Source organism: Perna viridis, chromosome 3 (genome assembly GCF_037379345.1).
Source record: "Perna viridis isolate PV_CMFRI_1.1 ecotype Kerala chromosome 3, ASM3737934v1, whole genome shotgun sequence".
NCBI lineage: Eukaryota > Metazoa > Mollusca > Bivalvia > Mytilida > Mytilidae > Perna > Perna viridis.
In genome coordinates, this window is record NC_142447.1 from 28,350,756 (window position 1) to 28,368,101 (window position 17,346).

A 17,346-nucleotide genomic window follows, 5' to 3' on the forward strand; every position below is an offset into this window, starting at 1 on the left:
CTCCCACTAAAATTAAACAAATGACATCAAATCATGAACGATAACTCTTGCAAAGTGTCATTTTCATGTACAATCTATATTATTGTTAAAAAAGCGCAACAACCAAACGAAAACCTATGACTAGTTATGTGATCTATAACGGTTTCTGAACAAAAAAAAAATAAAACTGAATTCAATGAGTTTTTCACGTGCATGAATCACCTCCTGTCACTTTTTAGACAGACTGCTAGTTAAGACACAGCTGATGAACAGTAAGTACTCATAGTCTGTGACATGCCAACATAGACAATACTAAGGTATGCACGTCAATTTAGATATTTTAAAATATGTATACTGTATAACAAATTGTTATTGGAACGAGTTTAAATGACAGTACGTCTCCAATTTGACAATTTCGTCAAATCCATCCTCAAATTAAATGTTGACCACATCGACAAAGTCAGCAATCAGTGTATACATACTTCGGTAATGTATCTTCAATATGTCTGTAGACAGCATTGCTTGTTTCAGAAAACCCGTTACTATATAGGTTGGTGTTATTGTTTCTACAGTTTAATTGTGTATGTTAAATTATTATATTTTACTACTATGCTTATATTTTTCTTGTGGCGTAACCTTTAGTAGCTGTAAGATATATTATTATCAAAGAAAAATTAGTAATTTAAATGCGATTCTGTAAAGAGGTTTTTATAGTTCACAACAATTTTATTTGTTAACTTCACAAAAGGGATAGGACACAAGTTTTTCAAACTTATGATGTCTTTTCCAAAAAATAATATAATACATAAATTAGAAGATTGAGAGTATGCATTAAATCATGACTATTAAAAATTAATTAGATTTAACAGTACAATGAAAAGAACCAAAACAACAGAAAAGCAACAGTGCAATGAAAATAAATTAAAAAAAAAAGTATATCAGGTGAAAGGAGTATATTTGGTTTAAAGCTTCTTTAGCTGCCAAATTTGTTCAGTTGTGATTCTACTGCATGAATTTTGCTGATTCAATGAATGTCAGTAATTACAGAAAACAAGGCTTTTTTAATCAAAGAAGATCGATAGCTCTAATCTAATAATTTTTGGCCATTAATTCCGAAAATTGCCGAGAGAACATTCACCTAGTTAAAATACTTTCACCTTGGTTAAAAATAGCAATAACGGATACATAGGTAAGTACATGTCTTGTTTTCATTTTATCGACCCTTACAGAAAATGAGATTTTATGTCACCAGAAGTTCACGCATACGGATTTTATCTAGGTCGATTTTTTGTCTTGTTTTTGCATTTTATTTGTAGATATCAAATGAAATTATACAGGAAAAGTACAATTTAGTACAAATAATTCAAAGGCATATTTCAACAGAAACAAAAATTACGAAAATGACATGTCTTAGTTAATGTATATATGAATAATACAAATTAAAAGGTACAAATTGTTATAAATACGAATTAAATACAAATCAAACCTGATTTTACGTTTCATTTGTATTTTATTTGCATTTACTTCCATTTTTACCAAATGATTCTACTTTTTACCGGTTTATTATGCATATTTTTTGTTATCAATTTATACGGACACGATGATTCACGATTAAATTTAACTCATCGTCTGCTCTATTTAACGCAAAAGACGTGTTAGTGCAAAGTATAAATGTCAAGCGTTTACCTTGACACGATCATGCCGACATCCACCTTATAGCGAGAGATAACAGTCGGTATGTTGAACGATCTTTAGACCAATTTGCATATATGCGTATGGGACTTAACCTTCAAGGTAAATATATTTTTGTGAACGTTAATCTCTCAATCTTTACAGTTTTTTTTCGGTGGTATATAAAGGAAATCACAACATTTCCGAACTTTTAAGATTTAGACAGTAGTTAAAAGGAAAGTCAGTATATTTAATGGCAACATCAGGGTAAAATTTGGAAAGTTGGAAACTACCGCAATGGTCCTGACATCGTACAAATATTTCGAAATAAAAGGTGGTATGAACCAGGTTTCAGAGCTCGCTAAACCCCCTGCTTCCATTACAGTTAATTATTTCCGGTATATTTTTCAACACAAACGGGTAGCATATAGATGTCACCACTCAAAATCGGTTTGATATGTAGTCTAAACAATATATAGAACATGTACAATAAATGAATGTGGGTCAAGTTCAAGATGTATAATGATATACAAATAAAACTACAAAAAATCAATTCGTAGACATTATGAATATCCATCATCTATAATATGTTTGTCAGAAACAGATTATTTTTCAATAAAATATGGATATTGGAAATAAGACTTTTTAAGGCAGCATATGAGACGTATTTTCTTATAACCGTGGTCAAAAAGCCTGTTTCCTAGGCAACGGTGGCGTGTTAAGAAGTCAGAGTAGTCGCTATAAGGTCTGACATGAATTAACAAGTGAGAAATACAAACACCGTAAAATGCAACTGAAGTAGGCGTCATTTTCACAAAAAGTCGTCAGTGTAAAATTGATTGTCAGTTATAACATAACAATACTATTTTATGTTGTAAGGTCATTACTTATGGACAACTTTACAAATTTCCCCCATATTTCAAAGACAAATCCATACCAATTATTTCATATTCCTATACTTCACCCATTGCATCAAAAATTTTCAATTATTAAAGGCTATTGCAGAACCTCGAGATTGAGGACTTCAAGGCTAAACCACTTGACTGTTCTTGCAAAACCTCTCCATTCAAATATGGTCCTTCTGGTCACGTCGATACGGGAGATTTAACTATCATCGACAACGAATGTCTGCGTAATATCCTTTCTAAAGGTCCCAAGTACCGTGAACCACGCTCCATAAATTAGAATTATAACTTTAAAGTTCTTATGAATGCCGTCGAAGACTATGCAAGAAAATGGATAAAACGAGAACAAGAAGACATTGATTCTCTGTCAGAGTGGTTACAGGTCGTGAGGTCTTTATAATTTTGAAACGAATTAAAGTTTTAAGTAGGTCAATGAGTGCCAAGGCTACATAAGTTTTCAAAGACCCCGATGTAGCAAAAACATTGTCTACTATACATGACAAATATGTTGTCGTACCAGCAGATAAAGCCCAAAACAACATTGTTTTTGTCTGCAAAACGTTTTACATCCAATGTTTATTATCAGAGGTAGACGTAGAAAATAATAGCAGTGATAAAACCTATTCTGCTACCACACTTTCCAAAAAAGAGATTGTGGAAAACCATAAATATGTGCTATTCTCGTTTGGTCTCTCTACCAAGGATGATGATTGTGATTTACCGTCTATGTACTGGATTCCTAAACTCCACAAGAATCCATACAAACAACGTTTCATAGCTGGATCTGCAAAATGTACCACCAAACCTCTTTCAAAACTACGATACTCACAACTGTCAAAGAGGGTCTGCAGTCCTACCACAACACTTGTTACTCCCGTATTGGTATTAATTCAATGTGGATCCTGAAAAATTCGAAAGATCTTTTGGAGACAATCAGTTCAAGACTATTGTCTGATTATAATAGCATTAAAACCTATTATTTTTCAACACTCTATACTTCTATTCCCCATACTCAGTTAAAATCCCGAGTTAAAAACATTATACATCGTTGTTTTTCCAAAACAAAAATGGTACACCTAGATACAAATATATAGTTCTTGGTAGAGATTCCTCATACTTTGTAAGAAATAATTCCAAATCATCTTCCAAATATACAGAGGAAGATGTTTACAAAATGCTGGAATTTTTAATCGACAACATATTTGTCCAGTGTGGTGGACGTGTTTTTCAACAAACGGTCGGCATTCCAATGGGAACAAATTGTGCCCCTTTACTTGCTAACCTATTCCTTCACTCTTATGAGGCTGACTTTATAGCTGATCTGATCGGAAAGAAAGAATATTGGTTGGCTAGATCCTCCAATCTCAGTTTCCGCTATGTAGATGACATATTATCTTTAAACAATCCTAATTTCGGGGATTTGATACATCGCATCTACCCAAAAGAACTTGAGATAAAGGATACTACAGACACTGTGAAGTCAGCCTCATATCTTGACCTACACTTAGAAATCGATGGTAAAGGAAAACTATTGACAAAACTTTACGACAAACGTGATGACTTTTCATTCAGAATTGTCAACTTTTCTTTCATCTGTGGCAACATCCCTTCAGCACCTGCGTATGGAGTGTTCATATCACAACTCATACGTTATGCCAGAGCTTGCCGAAACTACGCAGACGTTTTGTATCGCGCTGGAACTCTAACAAATAGGCTTCATAAAAGGGTTATGTTGCTACAAGATTGAAGTCATCACTACAGAAGTTTTATGGTCGTCATCATGAACTCGTGGATCGTTATGGTGTATCCATCAGCACCATGAAAACTGATTTATTCAACGGGTCGTAGTTTTCCTTTCCTCGTTTGTCTACCCCCGACTTGACTTTTTATGAGCAACTCAGTGGGTGTTTCTAGACAAGCAGAGGAAGCTCACCCTACCGGTGCACCTGGTCCATGCTCCCAGTTTTTAGTGGAGTCCGAGTTGCCCATTTCTTTTGTTACTTTGTATGTATGATTTTAGTTACTTTATGTTCTTTGTTGTGTATGTCTTTTATGTTTTTCATGTGTGGTCTTTGTCCCTGGATTACATTCTTTTGATTACCGCTATAACCTTGGTTCCCTTGATTACTCTTTTACACTTACGACTTTTTGTAAAATTGACGCCTGGTGTATTACTGCACAAGAAAGGGAAATTTATGATTTTAAAATCAAAATCGTCCCATTTGTCATAAATGTATGTACTGAAATGACTGCTGTCGTTATATCTGATGTGAAGGTCTAAAAATGATGCCGAAGAGCCCGAATAATAGTTTCTTTAATTTCTATTTCTGGTGGATAAATAAACGGAAGCCATTCTCCAAGTTTAGAATTAATAATGAAGAGAACACCATAAATTTATTGATATTTGAAATTAAAGGATCTAGGCGCTTTAACCATTTTGTCCTTCACATGATACTAAAAGGAAGATAATTTTTTGAAATATTATCCCTCCAAAAGTGACAAATATGTCGATAAGGAGAAACTCTTGCATACTAATCTCCTGTTGCTCGGTGTAGAAATGATTGTCTTTTTTTCTGTAGTTTTAAAATAGGTTATAGTGTATCCTAAAACTATGTGTACTTTTTTAAAAAAAAACAGAGAAAACACAAAACCATACAATCTTAATATTTCTTTTTCAATTGAAACCATTCAATCTGAGTAGTGAAGTCAAAACGCATTAATTTTTTGCGTAAATTGACCGAGTTGTGATGTCACAAACCTAAAATTGTTTTAAAGTTGTAAACGTTGGATCAAAATCGTTGTTTTCTGGCTCTCAATTTATCTGTCGTCATTGCTTTTTTTTTTTTGCACTGGCAAGGTATAACATTTGTTCCAATATTCTAAGCCTCTTCGTATATTATTTTCATATTACCCCGTGTATTATTATTGTGTATAAGTATGTGACATATAGAAGAACTTTTCAACTGAAATACTCTTTTAGTTTAATGTGTATATTTTTAGACTGTATGAACAGGGTGGACAAGAGCACACACACAAAAAACAAATAGTAAAAACAACTAAAATCAAACAAAAAACAAACAAACAAACAGACAAAACAAACAAACAAAACACATGCATTTACGTATTTAGTTAACATGTTATTTTTGGTTTTTTGCTTACCATTCGACTTCCTTGAATTCCATTTAGAGTTCCTTGCATGATAGAATTCCATTAGTATGTCATCAGTTCAAGAAAAAGTCCTTCTTGGAATAGGCGGAACAGTTGGTTTGTCTTTAGCAGCATGGAGGAGTTTTTTTCCGTGGATTAGATATGACATTCCCGTAATTAAAGAAGGCATAAAAATGAAAAAGTCAATAGACGATGATATAAAAAACAATCGTTTTCTAATTGATTTGTTTGAGAGGTCTGTCAACCGAGTACCAAGGCGAACATGTATGATATTTGAGGATAGGATATACAGCTATGAGTTTATGAACGAACAAGCATGTAAAGTGGCAAATATAGCGCTAACTTTGGGATTGAAATTTGGAGATACTGCTATAATGTTTATGCATAATGAGCCAGCATACATATGGACTCTCTTAGGTACAATTCTTATTTTCATAATTCATCGTCAAATACAATAAAAACTTTTTTTCTTTGCTTTTTTTGTGACCTTATCAATTTCTCCGCCAAGACACCAATAAAGCAGTTTAAGGAACATAACCAATAAAAAAGAGATATTTTAAAACGACAACTGCTTAATTTCTGTAGGTTGCAACGCTTAGTAATATACCGAGTATTTTGTTTGCGAATTCATCAACAAATGTAGCTAAAACTTATTAGTTTTTATCATATAAATCATTGTTCATTCTAACTGAATTTCTGTAGAATGTAGAATCTTTATATAAAATGAAATAACTGCTGTTGCGCTTTAAAATTGATTAATTATGCTTAAATTTGTACTCTTCTCGTATTGTATTTCTGCTTTAACAGGTTTCATGAAAATTGGTGTTGCTGCTGTTTTACTCAATACAAACATCCGACAGAAATCCCTTTTGCATTGTATAAACGTCGGAGAGTCAAAGCTTCTTATATGTGGAAAAGGTATATAGAATGTATACATTCAATGTTGCACAATATAGGTACTTCCATCATTAACTACACAAGAGAAAGTTTTCTTACTTTTAACTGTTTATAGTAATGAGTAATACTGTAATTATGTATCTATATATAAACTTTCCATATTTCAATAAAAAAAACATAAGCAAAAGTATAACTAATTAATGCTTATTCACTCTTGTTACTTTGTATGTATTATTTTTGATTATTTCATGTTCTTTGTTGTGTGTGTCTGTTCTGTGTTCCTAGATTACATTCTTTAGATTTCCCGTAGAATCGTGGTTCCCTGATACTCTTTATTACAGGGGAAGAATTAGAAAACGCATTAGTTGATATTAAACAAAATGTAAGTATCCCAGTCTACTTGATGGGATGTGAATTTAAGAAACCACTATCCGGATACAAATCTTGGGATCAGTTAATGCTTAAAGCCTCCAGTGCAGATATTAGTAAAACAATGAGGAATTCGACGGATTTAAGTACTACCTTATTTTACATGTTCACTTCTGGAACAACAGGTAAAATGTCTGGGTTTAAGAGCAGATCGTTGTGAAGTATATTAACCTACTCGTTCACTTTGTATGTATAGACACTCAAACGGATAATGCATCAATAAAAACTTTTTTTATTCAAACACAGTGTTGTTAAGATAATTATTGATTTCTTGACATAAACTTGTTGTAAAGTTTCATGAAGGATTTCTTATCATGCGAACAAGCATTTTGATTTTGGGTTTAAAACAGTGATTTAATATTTTAAAATACTATTTAAAAAAATATACCATACACGTGACATAAATTCATTCTCTTGCCTATAGTTCTTCGTCAATATAACAATAATTAGATAGTAAGAGTTTATAACTCCCACTGATACATTGTCTTTCCAGCATCACTAGAAATGGCTTAAAGTTAACGAAAAGCATCTTGAAAGTTTGAATTTTTTTAACTAAACATATGTTTATGCTTGCACTTCAGGCTTGCCAAAACCTGCAATAATTAACCAACAAAAAGGTATGCAAATGTCCAAAATGTGGACATTTTTAGGAGTGAAGAAAGACGACATTGTATACAGCTGCCTGCCGATGTATCATATAACTGGATGTGCTGCTTCACTTGCAACATGTTCGTCTGGTACATCATACTTAATCAAAAATAAGGATCACGGATTTAAAAATAGTCAATAATTCATTGATGTGCAATAAAAAGAAGACATTACCTCATACTAATACTCGCTTTTAGTTCTTCCATGAAATAAACACAATACAATTCTTGTATCATATACAGATGAAATTTTCGATAAATTAATAACTTTGTTTGTTGGGGTTTAACGTCCGAGCAGCAATATTTCAGCTATATTCAGACGAGAAATATGAAATGGATGATAAAATGAACATGAAATGATGATGAAATGAAAAAAGGATGGGACACAAGGATAACAGGGTCGACAAATTTTGATTGCCACTAGAAAAAGGGGGATGGCTAAGGTCGGGCAATTTAGCCTCTTGTAGCGGAGCCCTATGGTTCCTATTCCGGGAGAATACCACAGCAGTGTTCTTAAACGTGCGAGGAACGTGACATCTTTCCCAACACGGTGCACCATTATGGTTTGCGGTCAGGTTTTCCATATTATAGCCTGACTACCCCAGCATGTAACATGCCAGGGGTACCCCATTCCACCACCTGGGGCACACATCTCAGTTGCTCTGTGGGCAGAGCGCCTAGCCCCTGGCTAGGTTTCTGAGCACTATTTAGTCGCCTTTTACGACAAGCTTAGCGCTGCTGCAGGCCTATTCGTTTAACACCCGGACCTGCACGGGGCGATAAATTCATAACTGGTATTTGGAATGGAAAATGGCGTACATTTTTCATGATAATGCCCTCTACATAAGCATTGTTTTGTTTTAGTAAATACTCATAAATGAAATGTAGCAATGGTAACAGCTAATTATCAGGTCAGGAGTTCTTCTATACCTGTTAACATGAAAGTCATGATTCGAAATGACCTAAAATGAAATACTTGAATACGTCATCATTGTATGTGTAAGTTGTTGAATCGTGTTTGAATTGGCTTTCAGATACATATTTATTGATTTTTCGGGATATATACTTTCAATACTGTTTTTTTTCCTGACTAAGAATATAAAAAGTACACCTTCTAGGTAATTAATTGGATCCAATTTCTTTTTTGCGATGATTGATTAAACTTAAACTGACTATAAAAAACTTGAAAAAGTTTCAGGTATGTCCGGGTCGGTAATTAATTTTTAAGTTACTGTGTGTATTCTTTTAGTTATTTTGTTATACTTAGTTTTTTTTCTGTTTTCATGGTCTAGCCAAATATCAAGTTATCTGCAAATAATATATATCGTGTTTCTTTTTTTTTAATTCAAAATCATGTTGTTTTTATTTCCATGTTGTAGGAAATACTGTAGTAGTGAGGGAAAAGTTTTCAGCACACCATTTCTTCGATGATTGTCGTAGATATAATGTAACAGTTGTACAGTATATTGGAGAGTTATGCCGATATCTTTTGGCTCTACCGGAGGTACTCTTGTGCAATGAAAGAAGCTACGTTTTGTCGAAAGAATCAAAATGAAAAACAGCAAGAGTTTTCATTGAAGTCATTAAGTAAAGAATGCAAAAAACACCAAAAAGTTAGATTATTGCTCACAGTGCAGGCTAAAACAACTAGTTGAAAACATGTAAGATTGAAGTATCTTATCACAAATTCCATTTGTTTGAAACCAGCTAATTTTTTACCGTTAAAAGTGACTAAAATCAAAGAAATTGGTTGTTTATTCTAGTCACCCCCTTGCCATTTATTTCCTTAAGAAGTCATTCATAAACATATGGAACGTAACTAGAACGGACGAGTACTTTACATTACAACCAGTTCTTTTTTTATTTTTTAAAAGAATAGTAAAGACAGAGACCATAAGGTACGTCTCGCATTTGGAAATGGGCTCAGAATGGATATCTGGGAAAAGTTCATGAAAAGATTTAACATCAAGCAAGTAACTGAACTATATGGTGCCACAGAGGCCGTTTCCGCGTTTTTCAATAGCAGTGGCAGAGTTGGATCAATTGGTCGACTTTCCCCTTTACTTGTAAGTTTAAGGCTTCAATTTTATTTTATATGCGACTCAAGTGACATGTTCCTGCTATTCTAGAAAGAGGCTTACCTTTCAGGCCTTTATTGTTTGGCTCATGTGAGCTTTGTTTGATACGTAAAACATCTTACATCTTTGTCGGTAATACATTTCGACTTTCAGCACTATCACTGTTATGACAACCGTTTAGATAAAAATTAGACTAACATCTTCCATACGTTTTGCAACCAGGAAACAATGGCCAAGTGTCTAAGCATTGGGTTTCATAGATTTTGTTTTGTCGGTTTTGATAAAATACTGCACGTGTATAGTTACAAATAAAATGCAAAAAGAACGTTTTACTAGGGATCATTCAATATTTTTCCGAGAAAATTTGCTTATATTCTTACATTGATGTAACTGTTTGATTTTTTTTTCTTTTTGCATTTAAGGTTTCTCAAAATGTTCGTTGACATGCAATTCATAATGTTGTGAAAAAATTATTTTAACTTCCGAGTTTAAACGCATTATATATAAAGCTAGTACGCAAAGTGGAGGAAAAATGTTTTATGATATATGAATATACTTTCAGAGGAAAGTTAACCCATTTGGAGTTGGAATCGTAAAATGTGAAATTGAGACTTACACACCACTCCGAGACCAAAACAATAGATGTATCCCTGTAAAAATAGGTAGTCTGTGTATATATATATATAAAATTAATGATGCATGCTACAACAAATCAATATTATACGAACGTCTCAGAATGTGACGACTCTATTCGCTACACTGTTCCATCGGATCAAATTGATACAGGGAAGATATGTAAACGTATAGATAGGTCTGAAAAATTCCCAACGATGTTAGAACTGTCAAATTTTTTCAAAACATTACTGATTACTATCATAGACAGTGTCATACGTGACGTTACGCATGTAAACAATAAAATATAACGAGAATAGGTATGGTGTAGATGTCAAAGAGATAACAACCCCACCGGGATGAAAATGTCAGCCAAAGGCCACCCATTGGTCTTCAATGAACGACGAGGAAACCCTCATACCACAGGGCATGCTGTAGCTAACCACAGTATATCACTGCACAAATGTACAGCGAAAGAGTTGCCCTTTATACTCAAGTAACACGAAAATATAAAGTTGAAAACGAAACAAGACAAAAAGACGCCAGAAATTGCTGACTTGAGAAAACAAATATTTGACATAATAAAAAAATGAATATTATTGCACATGGAAACATTTTTATGACATAATTTAATTTTGAAAACTTTTCAAGCAAGATGGGTGTATAAAATTTAATATAATAAAGCACTTAAATTTAACTATTATTCTCCATAATAATTCAATAGCAGACCCGTATCGAGAGCGACGATAGTGGGTCAAGTTCCGAGTTCAATAACCCAGTAAATTTAGGGATCGAGTTGAAAACAGTCCTACGTGTAAAATTGATCGTACGTCATGACGTTATATGATAAACATAACTTTGTGGTGTTGTGGTGTCATTACATGCAATTATTTTTACATTTACGATTTTGTTTGGTAAAATCGATAATTGAGGTTTTAAATATTAAATATGCTTTATATTGTGTCCGGTCATATGACGCCTAAGATAGTGACCACCATTTTTATAGGGGGGGGTTGGATATTCTTGAAAAAAAATATTAATTTAACTTTTTTGAAGAAAAATATTTAAAAAAAAATAATTTTTCTGTGGCTAGAAAAAAATAAATAAAGTTCCACAATGGTAAAAAAAATAATTTTGTATTCTGTTTCTATAAAAAAATGTTTGGGTAGAAAATAAAAGTAAAAAAAGAAAAAGAGGAGAGAAATCTCATGTAAATATAGTGAATGAATCATAAACTGCCATTCAACATGTTAAATTATGTATGAGGAAGTATGTAACACATCGGTTTATCATGATGTTATAGAGCAACTAAATGGATATCAATATCTAGAGACCTTTGTTTTATATTAATCCAGTATGTTATACAAAGTATTAGAAAAATGCAGAAAAATACACGAATTATCACTAAACATTATAACAGAGAAGAGATAAGAATACCAGACCGTCCGATTATTTCCCATTATGGAAATTGCGTAGACATCATGACTAATTTTTGCTACCTAAATTTAGAAACCAAGGAACTTGTGTACGAGACAGCTCGAAACTTTTACAGTTCCTAAATGACAACAACTTTCCTATGTATATACTTATGACATGACAAGCATGTATACAACCATGTTCAGTAATGAACTAATTAAGACCACTGAAAACGTATACTTGGAAATAAAATAGAAGACTGTGCTATACATTTGAGCAATGACAAGTTACTTCTAATATTAGAAATAGTTCTTGATATGACATGCAATGGGAACACTCCCTAGCCCTAACATATGTGACATAAAATTAAGTGTAAGTTATCAAATTTTTGGTTGAAAAGTTCCCGAACAAGTACAGCATAATAAGTCCTGAGATGATGGTTTTATTGTCCTTAATGAGTTTTTTTTTATCAGCTTCAAATGCTATTTAACATTAATATTGCTAATAAGAACCTGAACTACTCAAATTTGTTTATACGTTATCGAAGTCCTCAGTAAATGTCTTAGAGAAAGTGCAATTAAATCCAAATGGAACAGGGTGAAACCTTACGACATTTAAGAATTAATAGTTATTTTAGTCCAATATGCCTAATGTATAATATCAATTAATTCATTAAAAAGCTACTCGACTGCAAAATATACAGCTTGTTCTGCCCACTAGCAGAGCATGTGCTCACAGACATTAAGTCAATTAAAAATAGTAAAAATTTATTAACATTTGTAGCAAAATACTATCCAACATTACACACAATCTCGTATTTGTTACGAAAGCACTGGTCTTATATAATTAATGACCTTGAATGTTCTCAACTACTTGAACGACCACTATATAGCAGACTGTGGTCAAACCTTAATAATGTACATAAATATTACTCCATAGTATTTTTGTCTGTTTAATATAAAATTGTCACCTGTATATATCATTCTTTAGATATGCATCTTTCACATAATACATTTAATAACGAAACTAATTAATATTTTCACTAAATGATCGGAAGTCAATGCAACATTCTTGAAATGTGTATATGTATTACAAACTACATTTGATTTTACTAAACTATAATTTTTTATCCGCCAATTAAACTTTTCTCCCTTAAGACCGCCTCAGTGATTTAGAGCTGGAATGTTCAGACATTATACGAAACCGGAAAAGCCGCCCAGGCTGCAATAGAAATGGAGAGATACAACCTTGATTTTTGTAACGAAGTGAGATGGAAATCATCTGGAGCGGTCATACTATCTTCAGGGCAAACTCAACTGTACCCTGGACCACCAAGAGGATGGTAACCATCAGCATGGAGAAGGAATCTCAGTAAAATGGCCAAATCATCACTCATTGAATGCAATCCTTTTAGTGAAAGAATTATCATGGCAAGATTTATTTCAAAGATACAAACAAGCAACAGTCATTCAATGCAACGCTTCTACCAACGTTGCTGAGGAAGAAGACAAACAGGAGTTTTACCGCCAGCTTTAAGCTACTCTAGATTGAAAACACCACGGGACATCTTGATTCTTATGGGTGACATGAATGCCAAAGTTTGAAAATATAACACAGGGAGAGAATGTGTCACGGGAAAGGGGTAACATCAACGAAAATGGACAACTCTTTGCAGATTTTTGCTCCCACAGCGATATGATCATAGGAGGTACGACATTCCCATTCCCTCACAAGGATATACACAAAACAACCAAGGTATCCCCAGAAAAGAAAACAAGAAACCTGATAGACAATATCACAGTCACCGGGAGATGGAGAAAGATCGTTAGAGCTTATAGAGGTGCTGATGTACGTCCGATCATCAACTTGTGGTGGCTAAATTTCAGATCAAGATAGCCAGGACATCTACGCAAGATCAGATTAGAAGTAGAAAGTATGACATAAGGAAGAGGCACAGTAGACAAAAAATGGGAGAGAGTAAATTCCACATATAACAACACATGCCAAGAATAACTTGGATTCTCAAAAGAATACAAGCCATGGTTATCTGATGATACAATCGAGACAACTGAGAAGTGTAGGTCTGTTAAAATACAACTTGACCAGGTCAAGACAAGATTGCAGAAAGAATAGTTGACGAGGTAACCCATAAGCATCAGGAAAAGAGTAGAGAAATATCGACGACCTTGCTTCAAAAGCAAAGAATGCAATGGCTAGAAATGACAACAACACGGCGTACAACACAAGACGCCAACTGCCAAGTAGAAAGACCAACACATCCAAACTAGGGTAAGACAAAGATGGCATTGTGATAACAAATATAGATCGACCACTTTGAAATGGAGAAAATATACAAGACGCTCCTGATCTACCCCCTGGAGAAGATTTTGATGTGCATACTGGCCCAATCACAAAATAATAAAGTCCTACGGAGAATAAGGACTGGAAAAGCCCAAGGACCGGACCAAATTCCACCTGAGGTCTTGAAGATCAACCCAGAAAACACCTGAAAGATCTTGATTGATTGATTGATTGATTGATTGATATTTGGGGTTTAACGCCCCAGCAGAAATATTTCAGCTATATTCAGGCGACAAACATGAAATAGATGATAAAATGAACATGAAATACTGATGAAATGGAAAATGGGATGGGACACAAGGATAATGGGGTTGACACATTTTGATTACCACTGGAAATTGGGAGAGGTGGGTAGGATCGGACAATTTAGCCTTCAGTGGCGGAGCATAATGGTTCTTACTCCCGTAGCATACCACAGAAGGGTAATTTAACGTGCAAGGAACGTGGCATCTTTTCCAACACGTTGAACCACTATGGTTTGCGGTCAGGTTTTTCGTATTACAGCCTGACAAACCTAGCATGTAAAATGCCAGGGTTATCTAATTCCACCACCTGGGACACACAATCCAGTTGCTCTGTAGGCAGAGCGACCTAGCCGCCCGTCAGGGTTCTGAGCGCTATTTAGTCGCCTTTTACGACAAGCTTAGCGCTGCCGCGGGCCTATTAATATATAAAATATCGAAATTTACAACATATAAAACTTGTCATATTGATACTTCTGACACTTGGACCTGCACGGGGCCCTACAGTATCGTGCCTGAGCTTTTGAAAACATCTGGGAAACAGTGGAAAGCCATGATAAGTGTAGTTTAGGTTACATCATTGAGCTTCCAAAGTAGGGCGACCTGAGCAACGGCCAAACACTGTGAAGGAATTCAGCTACTCTAACTTCCATGTAAAGTCCTAGCAAGAGTCATTCTGGAAGGAATCAAGGCAGCAATAGATACAAACATCCGTGATGAGCAAGCAGGATTCCGGTGCGACCGATCATGTTTTGACACAATTGCCACATTCATCTTCGAGCAGTCCATAGAATGGCAATCAACTCTCTACATCAACTTCGTGGACTTCAAGAAGGCCTTCGACATAGTTAACAGAAATACTCTTTGGAAGGTACTAAGACACTAAAGAATCCCTGTCAAGTAGTAAAGATTTTCAAGGATTCTACGAAAACAGTAAATGCCAAGTCATCTACAATTCAACAATCTCACCTTCCTTCGATGTATATACAGGACTACGCCAACGTTGTCTCCTGTAACTCTTTATTTTCTATATAAGTGTGCAAGAATTTAAATTAGATATAATAAACAATCACGAATTTCATCATAGATTGCTCTTTGTCTAATTGATATATTTTTGGGTGCTATACAAGGTGATCACTATAGATTGGCCATGCATAATTGATTGTGACGTGGGCTGCTTTCCTGCACAAGTCCCAGACTTTCTCGTGCTATTTCAGGGAAGCTACCCGTCTGCGTGAGTCCTAGGCTATCTTGTGCTATCGCAGGGAAAACTTCCCGGCCTATACGAGTCCCATATTTTCTCATGCTCCGTTTTGTTTTAGAAAGAACAAGCAGCTCCTCATCCAATTGCTGGCTACAGACAAAGCCATGTCTTGTTTAGGCCAAGTAAATTTCATCCAACTCTCACCAAAAATGTGGGATAGTTGGGAAGGGTTTTATAATTTTATTTTTTTTATTATTTTTTTTTACTCTTGACCTGATATTTGCTAGACTAATTTTAGCTATATGATGTATAAACATGATCTTAATCCATAGCCACATCAGTTTCAGAGAGGAAACATTATTTTGGTCACCAAAAATTGAAAGATTTGTATATTATAGTGCCTAAATACAAGAGAGCGACGTGAAAAAAATCCTGATTTTGAAATTTCTGTCCCATTTTTAATTAAAAAAAAAGTCATTTTTAGGAGCCGGAGACGTAAATCTACTTCAATCTATTTGAATAATAAATTTTTTAACGTCAAACATTTTCCTCATTTCTCAAATCAAACACTCAACGGTTCATATCTTTATTAGGTGAAACTGGATTGCTTCTTCAAGGAATACCACCAACAACGAAAGGCTTTTATATGGGATCAAAGGAAATAAACGAGAAAAAGATAGTCAGAAATGCCTTTGTTGATGGAGATGAATACTTCAATACTGGTGATCTTCTCTACATGGACAAAGACTACTTTTTATACTTCCAAGACCGTTTGGGAGATACATTTAGGTAATTTTAAATTAATGTTCTATAAGTTTTCACGTTTATGGCATCTGCTCGGTAATCCAGTCCTGTGTATTTTCTAAGTATTCACCCTTCAACGTTGATTTTAATGTGCTATTTCAGATGGAAGGGTGAAAACGTGTCTACAACTGAAGTGGAAAATATATTATCATCCCTTGACTTTATTCAAGACGCTAATGTCTATGGCGTAACAGTTCCAGGTAAATATTTCCGTCCAGAATCTGAATTATCTTTATATGTAACAAATAACAATTAATAATAGTATAACAGTGTTTATTAAATTAAGTTCCAACTACAAAGTCGGCCAAATATTTAAACATAAAATAGTTTCAATAGTGTGTGTCTGTTTTCCGTATCTGGTCTTTGTCCCTAGATTGTATTCTTTTGATTACCGCTATAACCTTCGTTCCCTTGATTATTCTTTTAAAAGACATTCATACAAACAAATAAACAAAATAAAACACGAAATAATTGTAATCAAAGATGGGTTAAATTGATAATAGTTTATCTTTATATACAAATTAATAAACAAAATCTTCGCTTCAGGCTATGATGGCAGGGCTGGAATGGCAGCGATACAATTGAAGCCGACAGAACAGTTGACAACAGAAAAACTGACACAATTATATAGACATTGTGTTAAAAACATGCCTAGATATGCTAGACCCTTGTTTCTGAGGATTGAAAAGGATACTCGAGTCACATCAACATTCAAACACCATAAAGTTGATCTTATCAAGGAAGGGTTTGACCCTAATGTGATATCTGATAAATTATATTATATATCCAATGAAGATAACACTTATCTACCACTGAATAAAAACTCGTATAAATTTGTTCTTCAATCTAGATTATAAAAAGTTAAACTGAATTTCGATTGATTGTGAATGTAATAAAGCTTTCATAACCAAGAATTTCAATTAATTAAAATGT

The 17,346-nt window shown here is 34.0% G+C and overlaps 1 protein-coding gene across 1 annotated transcript; it reads left to right on the forward strand.

Annotated features, from left to right (window-relative positions):
• Nucleotides 1-1,619: 1,619 nt before the first annotated feature.
• LOC148621718 (long-chain fatty acid transport protein 6-like) lies at nucleotides 1,620-17,327 on the forward strand. The gene is made up of 11 exons (XM_088576397.1): nucleotides 1,620-1,773; nucleotides 5,742-6,140; nucleotides 6,531-6,641; nucleotides 6,962-7,174; nucleotides 7,631-7,786; nucleotides 9,076-9,200; nucleotides 9,571-9,762; nucleotides 10,337-10,436; nucleotides 16,203-16,398; nucleotides 16,516-16,613; nucleotides 16,960-17,327. Exons 2-11 carry the CDS (start codon nucleotides 5,771-5,773, stop codon nucleotides 17,268-17,270), a joined length of 1,872 nt encoding a protein of 623 aa, XP_088432523.1. The 5' UTR covers nucleotides 1,620-1,773; nucleotides 5,742-5,770; the 3' UTR covers nucleotides 17,271-17,327.
• Nucleotides 17,328-17,346: the final 19 nt, after the last annotated feature.

What these genes read in the sequence shown, in the direction of transcription:
- LOC148621718 (XM_088576397.1), top strand. Translation starts at nt 5,771, where the DNA reads ATGTCATCAGTTCAAGAAAAAGTCCTTCTTGGAATAGGCGGAACAGTT. An exon ending in GCTTCTTATATGTGGAAAAG is followed by an intron (nt 6,642 to 6,961) that starts GTATATAGAATG and finishes TCTTTATTACAG; the next exon opens with GGGAAGAATTAGAAAACGCA. An exon ending in CGTTTGGGAGATACATTTAG is followed by an intron (nt 16,399 to 16,515) that starts GTAATTTTAAAT and finishes GTGCTATTTCAG; the next exon opens with ATGGAAGGGTGAAAACGTGT.